We start from the raw sequence: 21,749 nt of genomic DNA, 5'->3' as shown, positions 1-21,749 counted from the left end.
CTCTGAAAAACACTCCTATGAAATATTTTCCCTTTAGACCGAGAGAAATATTTTAAAAGATGAGTTGCTACTCAAAATCTGTAGTATGAAGATTTTTTTGAAAGATAATCTACAGCTTTACTTAAGTTCTGTGTATACTGTAGACATACAGTTTTCAATTTCACTATGTAAATATGACTATTTTGTCTCTCTGTGTGTGTAAAATGCCAGACCTACAGAGTTTTCAAGGCAAGAGCCATTCGGAGGTGGCCTGCCATTGACTATCTCTATGTAGTGACCCTGCTGGTGGTGTGCACTTGAAACCTCACGCCTTGAATGTTGGTCTTAAGGGTGCTACTGACTCAATTGTTGTCATCCATGTACTAACTAGGGCTGACTCTACTTAGCTTCTGAGATCTGATGAGATCAAGTGTGCCTAGGTCTTCCATGTCAAGACAATTTTTTCTACAAAGGTAAAAATGAAGTAAATAAATATGTTTTAATGCGGGGGTAATCAACCTCGGGCCACCGCCAGCAACGCCTGCCTCTCCCCCCCCCCCCCGCAGCGAGAAGCTCACCAGGCCTTCGTTTGCAGCCCGGCTAACTTCTTGCTGCGAGGGGGGGGAAGAGGCATGTGCAGCCGCTGGCACTCTGGCAGACACAAACGCACACGCGCATGCGCGGCACCTGGGCCTCCGGCTCTTCCCCACCCCCGGAGCCGGTCCTCAACCATAAAAAGTTTGGGGACCGCTGCTTTAATGGACATGATACAACAGTAACCAAGTCAATGTTTTCAATCCTATAAAGTATAAAGTGAAACCTTAATATGCTACTGTAACTTCTTGACTCTTTGAACAATATTTTATTTTGTTTATTATTTGTATTTTCGGCTTTAGCTTTTTCTAAATTTTGGACAGTAAAGCAGATGCAACAATGTGCAGCTGTCTATCGTACTGGCTAATGTCATAATTTTGTTTGTAAAAACTGATCTACTTCTGAATTGTATTAATATGTCAATAGTAAAAACCTGAATATTGTACTAAAATGTACATATTTTAATCTATTAAAGCAGTAAAATAAATTTAGGTTTGATAAGAAGCACTGTATTCATTTGCATTTTCCTCAAACCCCTCCCCACCCCCCAAGGAGATTTAAAAGAATTACTTGTTTTCTTTCTACCGCATTGAAATTTCTGGAATATTTATATATCTAAACAGGATTATTGTGTTTTTCAAGGTACTGCCCTGCTATTATATGGCAAATATACATACATTGCCAAATGAATCCACTTCTACTTAATTCTACAATGTTTATTTAAACCTAACTCAACCACTGCAGGAGAACTTTTAGGAAACTATATGATTAGATTCTGTCACAATCCAATATGGTCTTCAACAGTGTAGTCATGCTGACAGCTGCATCTGGTGCCTTAATGCAGATTTCTATCAAAAGGAAAATAAAAGGCACTTACATATTTTACTTTTGACCTAGCAAGGTACAGACAGGAGTGTGAGGACAGTCTGACAATAGATATCACACTTCAGAGTCAATGAAAACATGGAAGATATTTCCACGTTTCAGTGAATGATAGCATGAAGCAATTTGTTTATGCAAATCAAATTAATTATTCTTATCCCATATTTATTTTGGAAAGCTGTCATGTGAACAGATTCCTAAATTATGTTCTGAAACTTTCTGATGGAAACTCATTGACGGTTTTTAATTTAAGAAATAAAAAATTCAGACAAAATGTCATGAAAGAAAAGCAAAATAGCAAAGGATAACAGTGGGCTGGAATTCTACAACAGAGGGCCATATTAAAAAAACAGATGTGTACATGCGTGTAGAAAGAAAATTGCTTAAACAGCCAAATAAAAAGCATGAAGATAGCTGTCTCACTATTTGCAGAAAAACACGAACCATTCTTTGACCATCTGATAGGCCAAAGAATGCGTACAAACTTCATTTATGCTCAGTTTTATATCAGGACCTTAACCTATGGAATTTGAAAATCAAAAATGATATGAGTTGTGCAATAAATTCAAAGTAGGCTATTTTACTTTTGCATACAGCTGCTTTGAAGACCAATGGAAGATGTCTCGATCAATATACTTAATATTCTATGTGAAATTTAGATTTTTTTAAAAAGGAAGCAGCTTTTGACATGTGACAATAAGGCACTTTCAATGTTGACAACAATGGGTAATGAGAAGAGAAATTTGTTCCGGGAAATTATGAGTACTTGAAATACAAGTTACTTATTGATATACTTTTTCTCTCGCACTTAAATAAATTGTTTTTGTTTGCTCTGCATATCTTCACTATGTGTCGACATGATACACCAGAGCAGTGGTCCCCAACCTGCGGGCCGCGGCCCGGTGCCGGGCCGCAAAGGCCATGGCACCGGGCCGCAGCTCCCTCTCCCCGCCCCGCCCCCGCAGTAAAAAACTTCCCAGGCCGCAAGCTTGCGGCCCGGGAAGCTTCTTACTGCGGGAGGCGGGGAGAGGGAATCAGGGCCGGGCCGCGCCTGTGCGGGCCACGCCCGCTCGGCCCGATCCGCAGGCGCGGCCCGTGGGCGCGGCTCGCGGGCGCGGCTCGGGTGCGGCCCGATCCGCGGGCGCGGCGTGGGCGCGGCCCGCGGGCGCGGCCCGATCCGCGGGCGTGGCCCGCACGGGCGTGGCCCGCGGGGGCGCGGCCCGATCCGCGGGCGTGGCCCGCACGGGCGCGGTCCGCGGGGGCGCGGCCCGATGCCCTGCCGGTCCCCAGCCTCGGAAAGGTTGGGGACCACTGCACCAGAGAACATTATAGACTCCTTGTGTCACTTAGGGGAACATAATCTTACAAACTTTTAAATGGTATGCAAGAGGGATCTGCATTTAGAAGCAATGGTTGTAGCAACAGAGCCGCAGCTAAAATGCACATATATAACTATTCAAATTAGGGACCTGATGATGACAGATCACATCTTAATTTAAACAAGAATAATGATTTTTTTAAGCACTGTGAGGTCATGTGGCAATATGAAATTTTTAATAATAGGTGTAAGCAATGATTTTTAAACATGGGACATACTACAAGTGCTAAAAACCTTTTTACCAGTGAAAGCTATACATATTGCAAAGACAATTAAACATGAGAAATACAACATCACAAAGTTTGATAGCCACAGATTTGGATTTCTGTTAGCTCTCTTTAGTTTTTTTTTTTTTTGTACAGCATCATTTGAAGCTGCCTGCTAAGTTTCATCCATGTGTTGTAGGCAGATAAGGAACAACTGAGATTCAGAACTGAATGCTTTCCTAGCTCTTGCTAACATCATAAAGCATACCTAACACTGGGAGCCTGTAGCAGCTTTCAAATCAACAGCTTTATGATTAATCTCCAGAAAGTTCTATCATCATGGGTGTAACACACTAACAGGACTGGACTCTGGTATGTGGTAACAGGATCTTTCCAGACCTGTGCATTGTACAAAAATGAGCTAAGTAGCAATGCTGCACATTCCCTTCTATTTGGTGAAATTTCTGGTTGTAGGTAAGTAAGATGCAAACGCTCATTCAGCATTGAAAGACTCACACATTTTTAGGGTAAAAATGAGAAATTCTATATTTACATAGGAAATTATGCTGCTGACCTGCATGAGGTTTGCACTCTTCCTTTCTAAAACGTTTCTGCATGTTTCCTTGCCATCTGGAAAGGACCCTAACAGTAATTATATATTAGCCATTTGTAGACCTGCAATGTTGGCTATGCAAGGGGAAACTTGAGTACAATATTTTATTCATATAATATGCATCCCGTCTCCACTACCAATTAATTATCTCTGACATTAGATTTTCCATGGGTTTAAGTCAATGCAGTGGAATAGATGTAAGAAAATCTTATAGTTATGGCCCAATGTTTATGAGAAAAAATAAGACAGTTTGTTTTCTTCATATTTGTTGTTAAAAACTTAGATTTAAAAAATACTTCTCTTTAAACTGTCCAGTAGCATCCACACCAGTTTAACATACCTCAATGCAATACTGAACACATTTGTTCATTGCAGCTGGTAAAATTGCCTTAAACACTTTTACAAACTTTATGTCAAACCATAACATTCCAGCTACTGGCCAAACAATGGCTTGATACCTTTTCTATTATTTTGTGTTGTTTAAAATAACGTACTACCTACCAGTAAGCTGGATGAGTGCTTTAAATAGATGGAGGTATTAACAACCATAAATCTGGAAGGGATCAAAAAGACCATCTAGCTCATTGGTTCAGGACCCACAAGTAGGTTGCACCCTGACCTAACGTCGATCGCAGCAGTGGCATCACCACCTTTAAAAAAAACAAAAAAGACAGAGAAAAGACCAAGAGAGAATGACCAAAGGCCAAAGAAGACATGCTCCTATATCCCCAACAGTTGCACAGAATGGGAAATTTCAGCAAGCACAGCTTTTCTCACCTCTGTAGATTAAGCTGCATCTACTAAAATGCCCTCTTCTATGCAACTATTAAAGGGACTGGAGCCCTATCCTCCCTTACATCTGGCTGCCCTAGAGAGAAAAGCAGGAAATTAGAAAATAGCTTGTTCCATACTGCAAGATTTAGTTAAAAGATGGAATGTAGATCTGAAAAGGTTAAATGATATAGCCCAATTCCATTTAATAAACTTAGGCTTCTCCACATACCCACCCTTGCCTTAAGACAAAGAGATTTAACTTTTAGTTAAAGACCTAAATCATTTGAATATGAAGGCAGACCATTGGTCTATCAGGATCAGTATTATCTACTCCGGCTGTTAGAAATTTTCCAGAGTATCATGGAAAATGTCTTTATAACTTCAACTTGATATTTTTAATTGAAGAAGCTGAGGACTGAACCTGGAACCTTATGCAGATGTTCTACCACTGACTAACAGCCCTTATATAGCTTTATATAGAAAGGGCTAGACTGTACAAACAGTAACAGAGGGCAATGATCAAAGTGGGAGAGGGAGTAGATGTGAAGAAAATGATCAACATGTGGGATGACATAAAGAGAAATGGACAAGGAACAAAGAGAAAATTTGGGTATGGTTGGAATGGCCACTTCACCCCAACTCATCATCACCTTTATAATATTGCACAAGACTTTGTGTAGCTAAGAACTTATTTATTTTAAAAAGTTATACCCTGCTTTTCCTTGTGGCACAAGGTAGGCTTACAACTCATAGCTGAAGCAGTATACTATAAAAACAATACAGTAAACCCAAACTACCTCTTTAGTCCCAAAAGATGTCTATGGTCTGTGCCTCACTAAAAGCTATGGGGAATAAAACAACCTTGCAAAGAATGCCTCAGAATACAGATCAGAGAATTGGTATAGCTGCAATCACCAATTTCAATCAGCAGCAGTAGCATGGCAGGATAGATTTGGTACTAATGTTAGCATATAATTAATTCAAAATGGCTGTGTGTTCATACATATGGCACTCAATTCTAAATTAGGGTTAAGAGGTGTAGAGAGTGTTGCTTACTTTTTTGTCCCCATCTGCTATATGGAACTATTTCCCTTCCTTCTGCCTATGTAAGGATTAACCATTATTTTACATTACATGTGCACTGACACAAACCGAGATTACATATGAACGTATTTAAGCCAGACCACTGGTTCATCATTGTCAGTATTGTCTACTCACTTTCCAGGGCCTTGGGTAGAAATCTTCCATATCACCTACTAATCCTTTTAAATGGAGATGCCAGGTATTGAACCGGGGACGTTCTATATACCAAGCAGATGCTCGACTAATGAGCCATGGCTCCTTCCCAATTAATATAAACATAGGACCAAGTTAGTTGCATTCTAAGTGATGGAACCATGAGCCACTGAGAACAAATTTCTCCAGTCTATACAAAGAAAGAGACAAAGGAATAGAGTCCATATCCACTCTCAACTTGACACAATTGCACTATGTGCTGAACTAGTGACATTAACAGTATCAAGAAATGTTATCATCAGCGATACTTGGATTAAATTTAATAAAAGGTGTTTTTGAACAGATTTCATCCTTAAAAAACCAAAAACCCCTTCATTTTCTTTTTGGACAGAGACTGGAAAAGCTGTATTTAATCAAGTATCACAATGTTCCTTAAACCACATGATTCTTGATATTCCAACATTTATGGAGGGCTAGACTCTTCAATGACACTGCAACTCCTATTTCAAATGCATTAAAACTTAAAATGTGATTCTATATACAATGCAATAATCATTCTCAATGAAGTTACTCAGAAGCTTTGTAATGAGCTAAATGCCATTCTACCAACTTTTTTGCTTCAGGCTTTGTCTTAATTATGTTAACTTCAAAAGATACCTTGTACATTCTTGTTCAACTAGATCCAACATATGAATGTTTCAGCCTTTATGAACAAGTTGCTTTTAATCACTAAACAGTTTTACAGTAGAGTGTAGTTTTTCTGGCAGTGCTGACAGCTAACCTGGCTGGTGGACTGAGGAATGGGAGTTGATTGTTCCTTAATTTCAGACACGTTCTGAACTTGATCCATCTTTTATGGCCGGCATCAAAGTCTGTATATTTAAGTTTCACTATTTTAGGTTCACTAGCTAAGCCAATGCTGCTATTGTGCAAAGGGGAAAAAAACCCTCCTCTGACATCTTCATCAATAAGATGTAGTGGTAGAGAAAGTGGGAATTTATCCTGTCAAGTGTCAGACTTGCTTTCTTGAGTGCTACAGTTTTGTCATGGAAATGTGTTTTTCTCATTTCTTAGAATTCTTCAGATCAATTTCTGACAGCTTTCACATAGATTCTGTGACTTTTGCTGGACTGCAGCTTTTCTCCAGAACTGTCATGTGTCACCTATGGGAATCAGTAACCATGTAAACTCTCTTTCCTGCAACATTTTTATTAAAACAGATCTTTCACACATGTCTGGCACCCACTACATGCAGTAGTTGTTCTTGCAATATCTTTACACTGTCGTCTACCTTTTCTTTCTTGGCTTTTACAATTTTTGACACACTGTACATCAAAATTGTATGTATGTGGGTGGGTGTGCTGGATCCCCCCAAACAACTATTTTTTTTAAATAAAATAATTTTTTTAATCTACAACAAAGACCATTTTCCTGGCTTCTTGTATTTACTATGAGCTGACACTATTGAAAATGTGCTAATTGGCCATAGGTCTGTATTTCCTGTGCTCTTGCTCTCATGTCCATGATCTTGGTATTGACACCTGTGAGGTCATAACCAGTCTTCCTCTTTCTGTCATGTGACTATGAGATCAGAAGTCTCACCATGCCACCTTAAGGTTAAAAGTGGGTCCTGAGGCAGTAAGTTGAAGATCATGCTATACCACATATTTTAAAGTAGACAGGTTGCCTCAATGTCTGAACCAAGAGAATTAGATCCTATGTTTATGATGCTAGGGAACTGCAAAATTTCCAAAATCATTGCTTTTCTATTTATTGTTAAAAAATAATTTGTGTCACTGAAGCCTGAAGCCTTCCAATTTCATTACAGTGCCAGTGGAATATCCAAGTCTCATAGTCATAACAAACAGAAAAGGAATGACACAGAGTTTTGTTACCCTTTTAGTTGAAATCTAATTTACAGTTTGCACTGATTCCAAAGCTTATGGGTGAATCTGCCAATTGCAGAACTGGCCTTTGTCAGACCCAGTGAAATGTTATTTTCCAGCATGGATACTACTGGGCAGTATGCATTCTGTAATATAGAACCATCAAAACTATTAAAGCTAGGAAATTTCTGCTTATACTCTTATCTCTTCCATTATTTCAGGATAGAATTAAACAACAGTTTAAATAGTTTTCTATTATTATCTAGATACTTCCTAAAGAAAGTCAATGGGGCCCACAACCGGGTGGCAAGTGAACCACACAGCAGCTGCCAGCCACATGGCTCTTGGAATTGCCACCCCCTTGGTTTAAACCCTAGAAGGTGGGCTGGAGTGTACGGTTCACTGGCTGGCAGGTGGGTTGGCCAGTGCAGGATTCATCCCCATTCTGTGCCAATGCTCCACTAATCCATATTTAATAAAAGTTGTGACCATTTTATTAGCCAAATTACTTATGTTTGGGGTATTCTTCCCTTACCTCTATGTTGCTAGGCCCACAAGCCGCTGTACAGTTCTTTCCCTCAGGCTTGGGTTTGTTTTTGTTTTTACTAACCTGCAGCTGTAGATAAAAGAGGAAGTCTGCAGACACACAGTTGAGTATTATGGAAATACAGGATCACTTTTTTAGTAGCATTCTCACAGGCTTCTCTGATATTTCTAATTGCATTAAAAGCTTCACCTGCAATAATGAAATCTACTATGCATATGTCAACATAAACTAAATGTTTAAAGGGAGTAAACCCTACAGGAAGTAAACCCTTGCTATTCTGATTGTTACTAGAGATACTAACTCCCCAAATTCCTAAGCATCTACTTTATGTTCACATACATTTTATTGAGAAGCAACTATATATTGCTCACTGCCAATGACCTACATTTGTAAAAGAAAGTGAACACCACTGGACAGAATCAGAATAAATGCCAAAAGAACAAATGTATTTCAACTTTCATCCATTCTACTGATATTCAGTGATCACCAATAAGGCACCAAATAGCTTGAGACAAGGAAGGGTAAGCACTCTAATACTCAGAAGGATGAGAATAGGATCTGTGTACATGGAAGATAGTTTTGCATTCACTTCAAGAGCAACAGATCATTTATCTAATGCTCTGTGTTAGTTATTTGATGAAGTAGATTAGACTATCACTATCACTGTCCAAAATACTACCGGTCTGATTGCCACTGAATTGCTATTTAAGCCACAACTTCAAGACAATAGGCACTATAGCCCGTATACACACATAGCAGATATGAATACAAATGAAGCTGCTTTATACTGAACACTGGTCTCACAAGGTCAGTATTTTCTACTCAGATTGGCAGGATATATCCAGGGCTTTAGATTGAGGCCTTTCCTATTACCTACTGCCAGATTCATCAACTGGAGATGCTCAGGACTGAACTTGGACCATCTGAATGCCAAGCGGATGTTCTATCACTGAGCAATGGTTTCCCTTATATAGGAATAGTATCGGATCCTGAGATACTCCACAGCATATCTATAATCTAGTTTTTCTATAAGCCATTCAGGGCAGAATAAAACAAATTCTCAGAACTCCATGCATTACCAAAAAGAATGGCACATTCTTGATGGAAAGCAGTATTAATTCTTTTTTTAAAATAAAGAGTGTCTCCTTTATATGTTGCCTCAAGGATATGCATCTCATGCTGCGGAACTTGTCTTTTTTCTCCACATTTATGATTTTAAAATGCAGGTACATCCATCTACTTTTCCTCTCCATTAAAAAAAGAGAATTCCTTGTGGCAAGCAGTGACCTTTCTGCATACTATATCTCTTGCTGGGAGAACCTAGGAGGAGTTTTGAACTTCCAGTTTACTGAATTTGTGTTTCAAAATTACCCATCCTTGATTTAGTTATGCCTTCTTTTCATTAACAATGCAATGTTAACCAGTGAATCAGCTGCAACTAAGGCTGACATAGACATATATGGAAGCACGCCTGTGTAGGAGTGTAATACAACGGGGTGTTTTAAAAAAATGTTCTTGGTGTGAACATAATAACTATTACTACTTTATTCAAGAACTTGTTACCTGGCTTTCTGTCTCTCTCTCTTTCACCTATGAGGAAAGTCCTGTTGGGTCAGAGGGGGTTTGAGAGAAAGTCTAATAATCCTTTCAGGTCATTTGCACTGGACCTGGGCTCAGGGTTCCCTGACAATGTTACTTTCTGCTTTCTACAACAGCTTTTAATACTATACATTAGAAAAGCATAGATGAGGCTCCGTATCATAGATCTGATGCATGAGGACGATGCACCTGACAACTAGGAAATATGTAAAAGAACTTGAACCTAGTATATTAAAATGTTTTATGATTTCAGCACAAAGGGTATAAGTTACCTTTAAAGAACTAAGGACATATTTCGAAATGCATTATACAGAATCAACTCTTTCGAGTCTTACTACAGCAAAACGTTACATGTAGTAATTTTACAAGTTAGGATTCCTGCAGCAGAATTCAAAATGCCTGGCTACTCGTTCCTTCCCTGAGCCAACTTTTGTTTCTCTTTAAATGAGAAAAAAAAAGAGAGAAGTCAGCAAAACAAAATGTCACCATTAAATCATTCGGCAGCATTTTGTGTCAAAAATGTAATGGAAAAGGCACACATCATAGGAAAGGTTACTTTGCTTTCAGAACATCTTTTCACTTGGTTCAGGGCTCATCCCTCTGCACAACAGTGGAGGCACTACTGCTGCCTTCTCTCCCTGGGCTTAATGTGGCAGATGAAGGATGATGGCATTTTCAGCAGACCACAGTGCAGTGATTTTAGTGGTTATCTGACTGAAACTGATACTATGATTTAGAATAAGTGCTCTGTTTATGTGCGGTGGTAAAAGTCACTTACTACACAATCTTGCAATGTCAACTCATTGCTTCTATTAAACATTCTCTTAGCATGGCTTCATTGCAGATATCACAGTTGGATGGAATTAGAGAAAGACCGCTGCTCTTGCAGCTCCAAGGAAAGAGTATGGTATTTAAATAAGTTCAGAAAGGATCCCATGCTTAAATATCTCATGAAAATGCCACATATGATAATGTTCGTTCCAGAAGTTTTCTAAATATTTGTTACATCAATTTTCAAAGCCTACGAGTGGTATTTGAGGTCTTGTGGCGCAGAGTGGTAAGGCAGCAGACATGCAGTCTGAAAACTCTGCCCATGAGGCTGGGAGTTCAATCCCAGCAGCCGGCTCAAGGTTGACTCATCCTTCCATCCTTCCGAGGTCGGTAAAATGAGTACCCAGCTTGCTGGGGGGTAAACGGTAATGACCGGGGAAGGCACTGGCAAATCACCCCATATTGAGTCTGCCATGAAAATGCTAGAGGGCGTCACCCCAAGGGTCAGACATGACTCGGTGCTTGCACAGGGGATACCTTTACCTTTATACCCCCTGCACAAACATTCCTTCATCTTTTTTGGAATTTTTATAAACTGGTTGTTTTACTGCTGGAAAATACTTTAATTACAGTGTGGCTCAGATTCCCCACTCTTCCATAGAAGCTCAATGGGTGACCTTGGGCCAGTCACATTCCCTGAGCCAAAGACTCTTGAGGCTGTTGTGATGCACTACCCTGAAAGGCAGGATTCTATTTATCGGTACATGTTTAAATTAGGGTTAAAAATACAGGGTAGTGGATAAATCTTTAATTTACCAAGTGATATTCAATCCACTGCTTGTAAAGACTTTCTCCACAAAAGGTCACCATCCTTTATTTATTCTTCAGTGAGAGCCCAATGTGGTGTGATAATGTGTTAGAATACAATGAGGGAGACCTGGGTTCAAACCTCCACATAGCCATAAAAGCTGGGCCAGCCACTGAAAGTCTTTCTTCACTGGATTGATATAAGGATAATATGGAGAAGAGGGGGGGCCTGCTATGTAAGCGGCTCTAAGCTCCTTGGAGAAATGGCAGAATAAAAATGTGGTAGAAAATAACACTCTGTTCTTAAGAAAAAGAGACACCTAGATCATCTAACCTCCTTGATGTGCTGATTTATCTTTATGTACTTACGTAGTTACTACCTTTACATATCAAATTTCTGATTTAAATACAATATATAACACAAAACATAGAAGGGGACAGGAAGGAAAAAGGTAAATAAATGCCAACTCTTAAAGCAATCTATGTAATTCTTACATAATGATCAGATGGGATAGTCTCTGCAGAAAATAACTCTGGGAAAAGTAGAGCCTAATGGCAAGTGTCACTGCCAAGCTATATCTTCTCAAAATTAGGTTTTCCTTTATCATATGGAAACAATTTCTATTCTTTCATAAGATTTGTTCACAAGCTGATAGACAGCATGTTAAAATAAATCAGTCAAAGCAGAAACAAGGAAAATGTTTTATCAAAAAGGAGCATAATACAAGCAGTAGGATTCAGCTTATCCATGATAATAAAATGTTTTATGCTATACACATATTCTTGATTTTGCTCAAATATCCTTGATTTTGGTTATCTTGCTTATCAAAAGCTATCTTAATCAAACCTATTAATTAAAAAACAACTCTGTGGCGTTCTGACATGGCTCCATCATTCCAGAGGAGTTCTAAAGCAGTGGTCTGGAACTTTTCAATGGATTCAATGAGCTGGAAGCATGTGGCAAGAACTAACGAAGTCAGAAAACCTTGCTGGTGCCAAGGCCAGGATCAGGGCAACAGACAAAGTGACCTAAGACATGAGAAACAAGCTAAATATCACATAGTATAGCATAGCAAGGGACAAGCCATAGGTCAGAGCCATGAATCTTCTCTACAGGTGAGAAACCACTTCTCTAAGCGTATGTACAAACAGTGGAAAGAGGTGGTACCCTTTCTATCCATACACACAAGCAGAAGGAACTTCCAAAGAACACACAAAAACAGTATGTTTCTCTAGGAGTTCATCTGACCATCCTGACCAATGGGATGAAGACCACTGAACTAAAGCCATGTTGTCAGCCAAGCTGCAATGTACCAGTTTTCACCAGGTTAATACAAATGCCCAAATAATATTTTCTATAAAACTCCCCCCCTAAAAAACAAACGAACTCTAAAATGGAAACATGAATAAAATAGTGGGTTGTAATCTATCAGTCTACTCAGCTAAGTACAGACTCTTCCTCCAGCGCAACAAGTCTCTTCTATCAAAGAAGGGTTCCATAGGGCAAAAAAGGCGCAGCTTTTAGCAGTGAACAGTAGATGTAGGTATGTATAAATGCACACACTAAAATTAAAATCTCGGTTGCACCTAAACTTTGTATAGACCTAAACATGGGGGAGGGGTGTTTGTGGGGAAATACCTTGAACCACAATGATGAAACCATTTAGTGGGGAGATGCATATTTGTTTTGTAGCTGCTCAAGAAGACACTTATTAGACTTTGGCAATAAAGCAATTCCTGTGCACATCAGAGGGCTCTGTTTTCCACACTAGTGCTTTTCTTCATTTCCTTCTATTGGCATAAGATCTGCCAGAGACAATTATGTCACGATTCGCTTTGATCTAGTTTTGATCTTCTCATCAATATTTACTTCCCAACTATTTAACACATAGCATATACCGTTATATAGTTAGCTGTATAGCTAACAACAATTCAAATATCAGCATGAACAAAAACAGCAGATGAATACAACGGTGCATACACTTGGCCTAATATTTTACATGAATATGCAGTCACCATCTTACTGGGGACACATACTGTTCAACTTCAAAAGGCAATAAATGTATTTAGGCTTAAGCAAGCCATATTTTTCAAAAGAGGCATATGAAATACGCTTCAAATAATGTTGTAAAATTTTCACATAACCAGGGACATCTCTTAGAGCAAAGGACTTCAATTGATCATATACATCCTCTTAAATACAGTCTTTGTCTGAGAAGCAGGATCAATTCAATCAATAATGCTTCTAGCCACTGTTGAAAGGCAGAACACAAGCTGTTCTTGTGACCTGTTTTTTTAAAAAAAACCCACAGTGCATTCTTAAAACAAAGGCACACTGCTGACAGATGGTGGAACTGGGAACAATTTTAGCCTTGGCTGCTGGACAAAGAGATGCATTTAATAATAGAGGTTACTGGAATGATGGGGCTCCTCAGATTTAACGGCCATTCTCAACAGGTATTCCTCAAACACCAAACCCTATCCCTTAAATGACATTGTTGATGAAAGGCTGCTGCAAAGTAAAAGCTATAAAAGAAAGGGATTCAAAGATCTCCAGTGAAGAATTTTGACAAAAGGAAGGTTTGGTATGCTTAAAAAAGTGAATTAATCTGTCTGAAAAGAAACTATGCAGAAAGATTGCCTGAACTGGTACACTAGTTAATACATGCTCATGTTTATATGCTACTATTTTATTTACCTAAATACAGGCATATCACCTTTCACTACATAGCTGGTCCATTGTGTCACACCGGCATACTGCCACAGATCAAGGTGCTTTAACAAAATTACACAGACACAACATCCCTGCTGCAGACTTGCAGAGCCCAATAAAAATATTGTCCAGTGTGCATAAAGTAATGCATTTTAAGTGTGAAAAGCTGATAAACATCTCAAAATAAATCCTCAGTACAAACTTTAGCTGTTTATAGAAACTATTAATTTCTGATGCGTTTAGGAACTTCATAAATACAGTCCTAAATACACACATAGAAAGACTGCTGCTTTCAGACTTGTAAAAGCCATTAAAAAAACATACAGTCATGCTAAGACATTGAAAATCAACCAAAGGACCATGACACTGATTTTCAGATCCACAGCATCACTGTCAAGGAACCTGCTGTAAACTTCCCAGGTAGCAACTGACACAGGCGGCCATAGGAAGAGCACCGTTCAGAAGGGCAGTTCTCACTAACTCGGAAGCATGGCATGGCATGTTACAAAAAACATATATGTAGTTTGACCTTTTTTGTAGTGCACAGAATCTCTGGAGAAGCAAACTATAGTGGGATATAATTTTCTTTTCACAATCAATAAGTAACTGCACATTGTTTATAGGAGAAATTCCCTACTTCTAAAAGCTTCCTTTCCCCAATGCAGTTCACCATTAATCTCACAAAATAACAAAATATGCAACACTTTAATAGGGTTTCACATGTCAAACATTAAATATATATTTATAAACACAATTAAAACATTGTCAAGCATTGCTTCTGATTCTTTATTAGCAGTAGTTTTTCTTAAAGAACAACAGCACATACTGCAACTGCCATAACCTACTTCCCAATCTTGCCTATTGAGCTCACTTCAGACTATCTGGCCTGTTTCCTACCTGGCTTGCCAAACTTATCTCCTAGCGCAACTCTTCCACTTTATGACCCAACAGGGTCCTGACCATCTTTCAGTTTGAATTTTTCTGAATCCATGTTTCCTAAAAAATAAAGGGATCCTTGTGCATTCATTCATTCATTCATTCATTCATTCATTCATTCATTCATTCATTCATTCATTCATTCATTCATTCATTCATTCATTCATTCATTCATTCATTCATTTTTATATACTACCCTCCCCGAAGGCTCAGGGCGGTTTACATAGAACTGAAACTATAACATTCATATTATTAACTGGTAATAACCAGGTAACAGTATAACATAAACAACAGTAATTCAAACAGGCCCAGGAGTCTTAGTGGGTTTCTGGGGGGGAGGGGGGGAGGGGCTCTGATTGTGCCTGGCCTCAGCCAAATGCCTGGTGGAGGAGCTCTCTTTTGCAGGCCCTGCAGAACTGTTTTAGTTCCGTCAGGGCCCTGATCTCTTCTGGGAGCTCGTTCCACCAGGTGGGGACCAGGACGGAGAAGGCTCTGGCCCTGCTCGAGGCCAGGTGAACTTCTTTAGGGCCAGGGACCATTTACAGAGAAGGTCAAAAGGCCCCTTCCAACTTATACTTTATCATAAAATAAGTTATCTAGTCTGAAACAGATATTCATATTGTATCATAATTTTGTTTCACAGCTAGTCAAGCTCTTCATGAAATCATTCCTTTTTGCAAGATAAACAAAGGGTCACTTCTAAAGCCACAAACCACTTTGTTTTGCTTAAGGAGGTAATGTATATAAGTTGGTCATCTGATCAAAACACCTTCTGGGCTTGAATCAGAAAAGAATCTTAAACATCTTAAACATATTACTATTGTTCAGCAGAGAAAAACATGTCAAGAGGCACTTTTAAAATTGCAGTGGACTAAAACAACTGGATATTTTAAAGTAGTAAACAAAGAGTTAAAACTAATTTCACATGGCTTTCTCATGTGTTAGATCAGTAGTGAACAGTGTAGTATGACCCTGTTTATCTTTGTTATTTACACCAGCCATTCAGTATGACAAAATTCTATGTTACGAAAACAGTAGTATAAACATATGTGGCAAGTCAGTATGCGGTTCAAATTAATGTTTCTAAAGCAAAATTTCCCCCATAATTTTTTTTAAAAAGTATTCTGAATTAAGAGGTGCATAGTCATGATGCAAAAGTAAAGACAACGGAATTTTAACCCTCACAGGAAAAAGTCCCATCAAACATACCTGACTAGATTTTCATTGTCTCCAGTCCCCTTGCATGTGGCACATTCAGTTCGTAGATCCTCAGACTTCGGCTTCTTTTGTACTACAGACTGCCTTTGTCTTCTTTCTCTAGGAATACGGTCCTATTATTGAAAGACAGGAAAAGCAAAAGCATTTTAAAACTTAACCTATTATTTTGACATTAATATGCTCATCAATTTAAAATACATAAATTACAATATTCCAACCTCGTTTTTTTCTTCTTCTGGAAGGAAGCTTCGTTTTCTTCCTCTAGTTCTCTAAAAACAAATACATTTCAAATTAAGACCAATTGAAAAAAGAAACAAAAAAGAAACAAGGGGCCAAAGAACAGAAGCTGCTCATTCATCTCTGCAAAAGAAACTCTCCACCAACAAATAGGGATTTCATATTCTGTCTCCGTGTTTGTGTCAGTTATGAGGATTCACAAAGAGGAAAGTTTTGGGAAGTCAAACCTTTTATCTACAAAAAAACTCTATAGAAAACAACTGAGAAATTTTTACTTCTTTCCTTCAGAGAGGTGAGGCAGATTTTTCCATAAAGGTTTATAGTTTCCTAGGAAGTTTTAATTTTTCTACAGTTTTTAATTTTCCAGTTCCACAGGACCTGCAATACAGAGCTCTTCCACTGGGCATATGGTTGAGGCCAGTACGCCCGGGATGATGAGAACATCATAAGGATCTCCTCTGCCAGCTTTGTCAACTTAGACTTCTACACTCCTTATTTAAGGAGATTAGCTGGAAATGTCTCCGTCCTGCATTAACTGAATGAGTGCACTGGTAGCTCCTATTGTGTTTTTAATGTATTTATATATTGTATTGTTTTATTTATATATTGTTGTAAGCTGTCCTGAGATGACAGGTTCAATAGGGGCAGCCTTAGAAATATAATTATGAATAAATACAATTTCTGTTTCTAAAAACTCAGTTTTGTAAAACTACTAAAATGAATGGATACCATTAGTAATGCAATATTAAGCAAGCTTGACAGTTTCAAAACCATAATTGTTCGCTAGGACCCATTATGCACGGGCCATAATGCCTGCACTGGCGGTGACAGCGCTTTGAGGATAATCCCCGATAATGCTCATCGCCGCCTGGCACAGGACTACAAAAGGCCCGCATAAATCAAATGCGGGAACCTCCGCAGCTTCCTGGGTACGCCGAGGGCTGGCAGGAGTTGAGGCAGGCCGGCGCTGTGCATAATCGCCAGCATTGGGTCTTTTGGCCCGCCCAGCAACAACCTGCAGTGTTCCTTCAGGGACACTGCACGCCCCTGCAGGCTTCATGGAGCTGCGGAGCTGGCAGGGGTGATCCCCTGCCCCCACCAGTGCATGTGGAGGGGGCCTGGCGCCCCTCCCCTGGCCCCTCCCCACCTCCCCCCCACTTTACTTACCTTGGCCGGCAGCGATCCGGCCTTCCTGGCCCCTGCGTAAAGCCACGAGAGCAGTAAAAATAAAGCCATAAGGGCTATGTGGATGGAGAAATGGGTGGGGCAAGTCTGGAATAAAAACTCGAAAGGGCCAATCAGGAGCCGCGAAGCAGCTCCTGATTGGCCCCTCAGTGTGTCAGTCCAGGGCCAAGGGGCCAATTGGGAGCCGCGCAGCGCATGGCTCCCGATTGGCCCTTTGGCCCGTCCCAGATGTTAGAGGGCCAACCAGGTGAGCGGGCTGACCGGGTGAGGCTTCGGAGCAGGGAAAGGAGCTTGGCCACCATGTCGGAGAAGCCGAGGCCGGGATCCTGGGGAGGGAGGGGGGTCGGGGAGAGGGCTTTGTGGCAGGGAGGGGGTGGGGGCGGGGCCCGCAAGGAGGTCTGCTAGCGCCTGCTGTATTTTAAGGAAGTACATGCAGTATTGTTTTTAAATTTACAAGCATTATTTCAACAGAAACAATTCCCATTTAAATTGCTGGATTTGGCTGAACGTAAGTATTTAAATCATACAATTTCCCCTCAAAATCAGCATCTGAGAACATTTCATCAAGAAGTGATCACAGAAACCTATGAGATAAAGACAAACACATGACTTTCAAACTTAACTGGAACATACCCTTCTAATGAAAGAAAGAATAAAATAAAGCTTATTTCTATGGCCAAAATTGAGAGATCTCATCATGCAAAAGGTGGCTTTGGGCTTGTGTTTTCTGCAGAGCAGCCTCTCCAATCTAGATGTGAGTTCAGGTAAAACTGAGCCAAAAATATATCTGAAAAATACATTATTGTATTTAAGCTTTAAGTTTATGCCACAGCAAGGGGATTCTTGTTGAAATTTTAAAAGTTTTAAATTCTCACTGGCCATGTCAAACCCTCTTGCTACACCTAAAAGTCAATATACTTTGGAGCACAGGTACTGCTGCAAACAAAGAAGTGCTACGGTTGTAACCTGAAGCACATCTCTATAGAAAGTTCTACAGGAATCAAGATAACTTCTTTTTCAATAAACAGGCTTCGATTTGTAGCAAAGTCTGTGATTACTTTGATAATAAAACAATATCATCTAGGGATTTGCTCTTTAAGTCATTAAGACTTCAGAACCCTGCGTTCATAAAAGGCATGGAACTGTTTTTAAATGATGGATCATCATAATATAATAAGTTAGTTGTAACTTTAACAGGCTAATAAAATTCTGAAAATGAGTACTTTGTCCCTAAAGACACAAACAAAAACTATTTCAGGTACATGCACCAAGAAGCTGCATAAGACCACTATGGCATAAAGCCAACTAATGGCAATGTATGTATACTAACTCCAATAAAGAAATATAAGTTGAAATAAATGATTCATTTGTTTTACTACCTTTCTACAACCAGTGTTAAGAAAAGCAACTGAATTGCATTTGACTCATGAAGGAGATTATTTCAGAAATAATAAGCTTAGCTTTCCAGATAAATATTTAAGATCTGCTCAATTTAGGGAGCTTATGATACCATTCGAAAACCATGCTTCTTCCCTGATCTGGATAGCCCAGGTTAGCTCAATCTTGTTAGGTTTTGGAACTTAAACAGGGTCAGATCTGGGCAGGATTTAGATGTGGACTAGCAAAAATAGACAGAGCCAGGCAACAGCAAACCATCTCTGAATGAGGTTCAGATGGATCGCTATAAATCAGCTGTCACTTGATGGCATAAAAAAAAGAAAGTTAATAGCTATCTTCCTTACAGAAAGGGGGGGATATGTTCTCCAAATGCTTCATAAATTTAGAATGCATAATATTTATATATGAATAACACACACAATATAGAAATGCTTTATAGATGCAGAATTTTAAAACAGTATATACTCCAAAGTTTGTACCAGTACCAAATAGCACAGCAGGTGCCCAATCCCATACATATTACATTCATTTATTTAGGATATTTCTATGCCACCCTTTCAGAGTCTGGCTCAGAGTCCACATTTTATTAGTATAAAGTTGATTTATTGCCATAAATTGGTTAAACATCTTTCTTATAAACAATGAAATGCACTGATATCACATCTACATTCTTGGTTAAATCTCTCGAAATTTTAATCGCAAACAAGTGAAGGAAATGCCTCTCAGCTCAAGAAATACCGATTGTTCAATGTTAACTAGGGCAATTAAACAAAATCTACTTGTCAAACTATAGTGGTTCGGGATTAATGTAGACTGCAATTCATCAAAGAAATCATACTAATAGCTATTGGCATGCACTCATGAAGCTACAGCACTAATGATACACCACAGACATATGGAAATATTCAAATGACTTTTCAGCTATGAAAACAAGCAAGCATGGAAAACAAATTGTAAATCCAAGCTCTGCCATTTGTTAAAAAAGGAAATCTACAACATATTTCAACACAGTGCAACATCATCTGCTTTTACTGGCTACTAGCACAAAGCAGATGGAATGGTTATCACACCAGAAGTGGCAACTATTCAAGCACTGCCAACTGGTGGCAAAACATAATTTAATTTACACTAACAATGTCCATGGAAACCAACTAAAAAGCACCAGGCTTAGTGAACCATACCACCCTTTAAGGTTTGAGAGAAACAAACCATATATAGATATCCAGATTGAGAAAATAAATAAAAATGGTAGATAACAATATTACTTACATTATTTAACTAACAATAAATCTCTTTCCTGCTGGTCTTTCTTTTTTTATTGGATTTATAGCCCGCCGCTCTTGGAGACTGGCTTGCAGCGGATTACATAAACAATCCATACAATATCATACAATAAAATCATTAAAAAAACCCCAATTAAACCCCCAATTTCTAGAATACAATAATACAACTACCACAGATGGCAACCATAGTCTCACTTAAGACAAACCCTTACGAAGGCAGCATGGGTGGGACCAAGATGTTCAGGCTCCAAGAGTTAGGGGGGGCCCAACTGATCTGCTCTAGCACTGGCCTCAACCATAAACCTTGCGAAAGAGCTCTGTTTTACAGGCCCCTCTGGAAGGCAGAAATCTCTCTTTATCACAATGTGTATCAGATTTTCAGGGCTGTTAAATAAGTCATTTGGTTTAAAACTCTTGGCACTTGAAGCTACTGTGATTCACAACATCCTAGAATTGTTTATTTATTTAAATAATTTATATGCAGCTTATTTCCTGGGAATATAGGAAACCAATAGTCACAACAATTTACAAGGACATAAAACATTTGAAGCCTATTAATAAAATAAAACCACTAAGCAAGTTAAAAATCCAGATATGTGACCCAGTAACTACAAATCCCTGCCACTTGTAACTATCATCTTTTTCTTATACCAGGAGCCACTACAGAGAATAACATAGAACGAGATAGCAGGGACCATGCTGCCTAGCAGCAACAAAATTCTGTTCCATGCAATGGGAAACTGCTGCCAGGTTTTTCTATTTCCAGGGAACTTGAGGAGGATACTAAGTGAGACCTTCATTTCAATAGGAGGCCATGTTCATCTAGTTCAGCCTTTCTCAACTTTTCTTACTATTGAGGAACCCCTGAAACATTCTTCAGGCTACGAGAAACCCCAGAAATGATGCAATGGTGCAGAACATGGTTGGGAAGCAGAACTGTGTACACACCCACTAAGGCCCCCTCCAAGCCCATCGATGGCCATTTTTGGAGGATGGGGGGCAGGTCTGCATGATCATATACGATCATGGCACCTGATAAATGTTTAACAAGTTTTAAAAATATATTAAAAATTAAGTAACTCCCACTCATTTGGGAAACCCTTCCAGGGTCATCAAGAAACCCCAAGGTCACACAAATCCCGGGTTGAGAAAGCCTGATTTAATTGTTAGCCATGAACTGCTCTGGAGACCAATATAGGTATGAACATTATAAACATATGAACATTAAAAACCAGCACCACCAGCAGTGATCAATTAATTGGATAGCTTCTGTCATTACAATATGCAAAATAATTTGCACTGTCTGTTATTCATTCTCACATACTATAATTCTGCTATTTATAACGGCCTATACATCAGGACAGTGTTTGCGCAGGGACACTTCCTTATCTTGAGAGAATGGTCATAAGAATAATGTCTTACATCTTTACCTGAGAGGGAACAATCCACATGAAGGCATTTAATTGTGTTTCAAGTTTGGGTCTTCAGAGGGGCAATCTTTTTAAAG

General features: G+C 39.2%; 1 protein-coding gene across 15 annotated transcripts in view; it reads right to left on the bottom strand.

The window, feature by feature from the left end:
- Positions 1-21,749, bottom strand: part of PHF14 (PHD finger protein 14) — a 142,404-nt gene that overhangs the window by 66,591 nt on the left and 54,064 nt on the right. For 14 of the 15 annotated variants that reach the window (XR_013225447.1, XM_077303738.1, XM_077303734.1 and 11 more), the window contains 2 exons: positions 16,358-16,408; positions 16,131-16,252 (listed from right to left, as the gene is read on the bottom strand). Coding sequence is in view for 13 of the 15 variants with exons in the window: in XM_077303738.1 (XP_077159853.1) it covers positions 16,131-16,252; positions 16,358-16,408 (173 nt within the window). In the remaining 2 variants the exon portion in view is untranslated. Of the gene's footprint in view, positions 1-4,153; positions 4,303-16,130; positions 16,253-16,357; positions 16,409-21,749 lie in introns of all 15 variants that reach the window. The other variant, XR_013225449.1, reaches the window with a different exon arrangement.

This window comes from Paroedura picta, chromosome 11 (assembly GCF_049243985.1).
Source record: "Paroedura picta isolate Pp20150507F chromosome 11, Ppicta_v3.0, whole genome shotgun sequence".
NCBI classification, from domain to species: domain Eukaryota; kingdom Metazoa; phylum Chordata; class Lepidosauria; order Squamata; family Gekkonidae; genus Paroedura; species Paroedura picta.
Note: the sequence above shows the minus strand (reverse complement) of the source record. Positions and strands in the feature narration are given on the sequence as shown.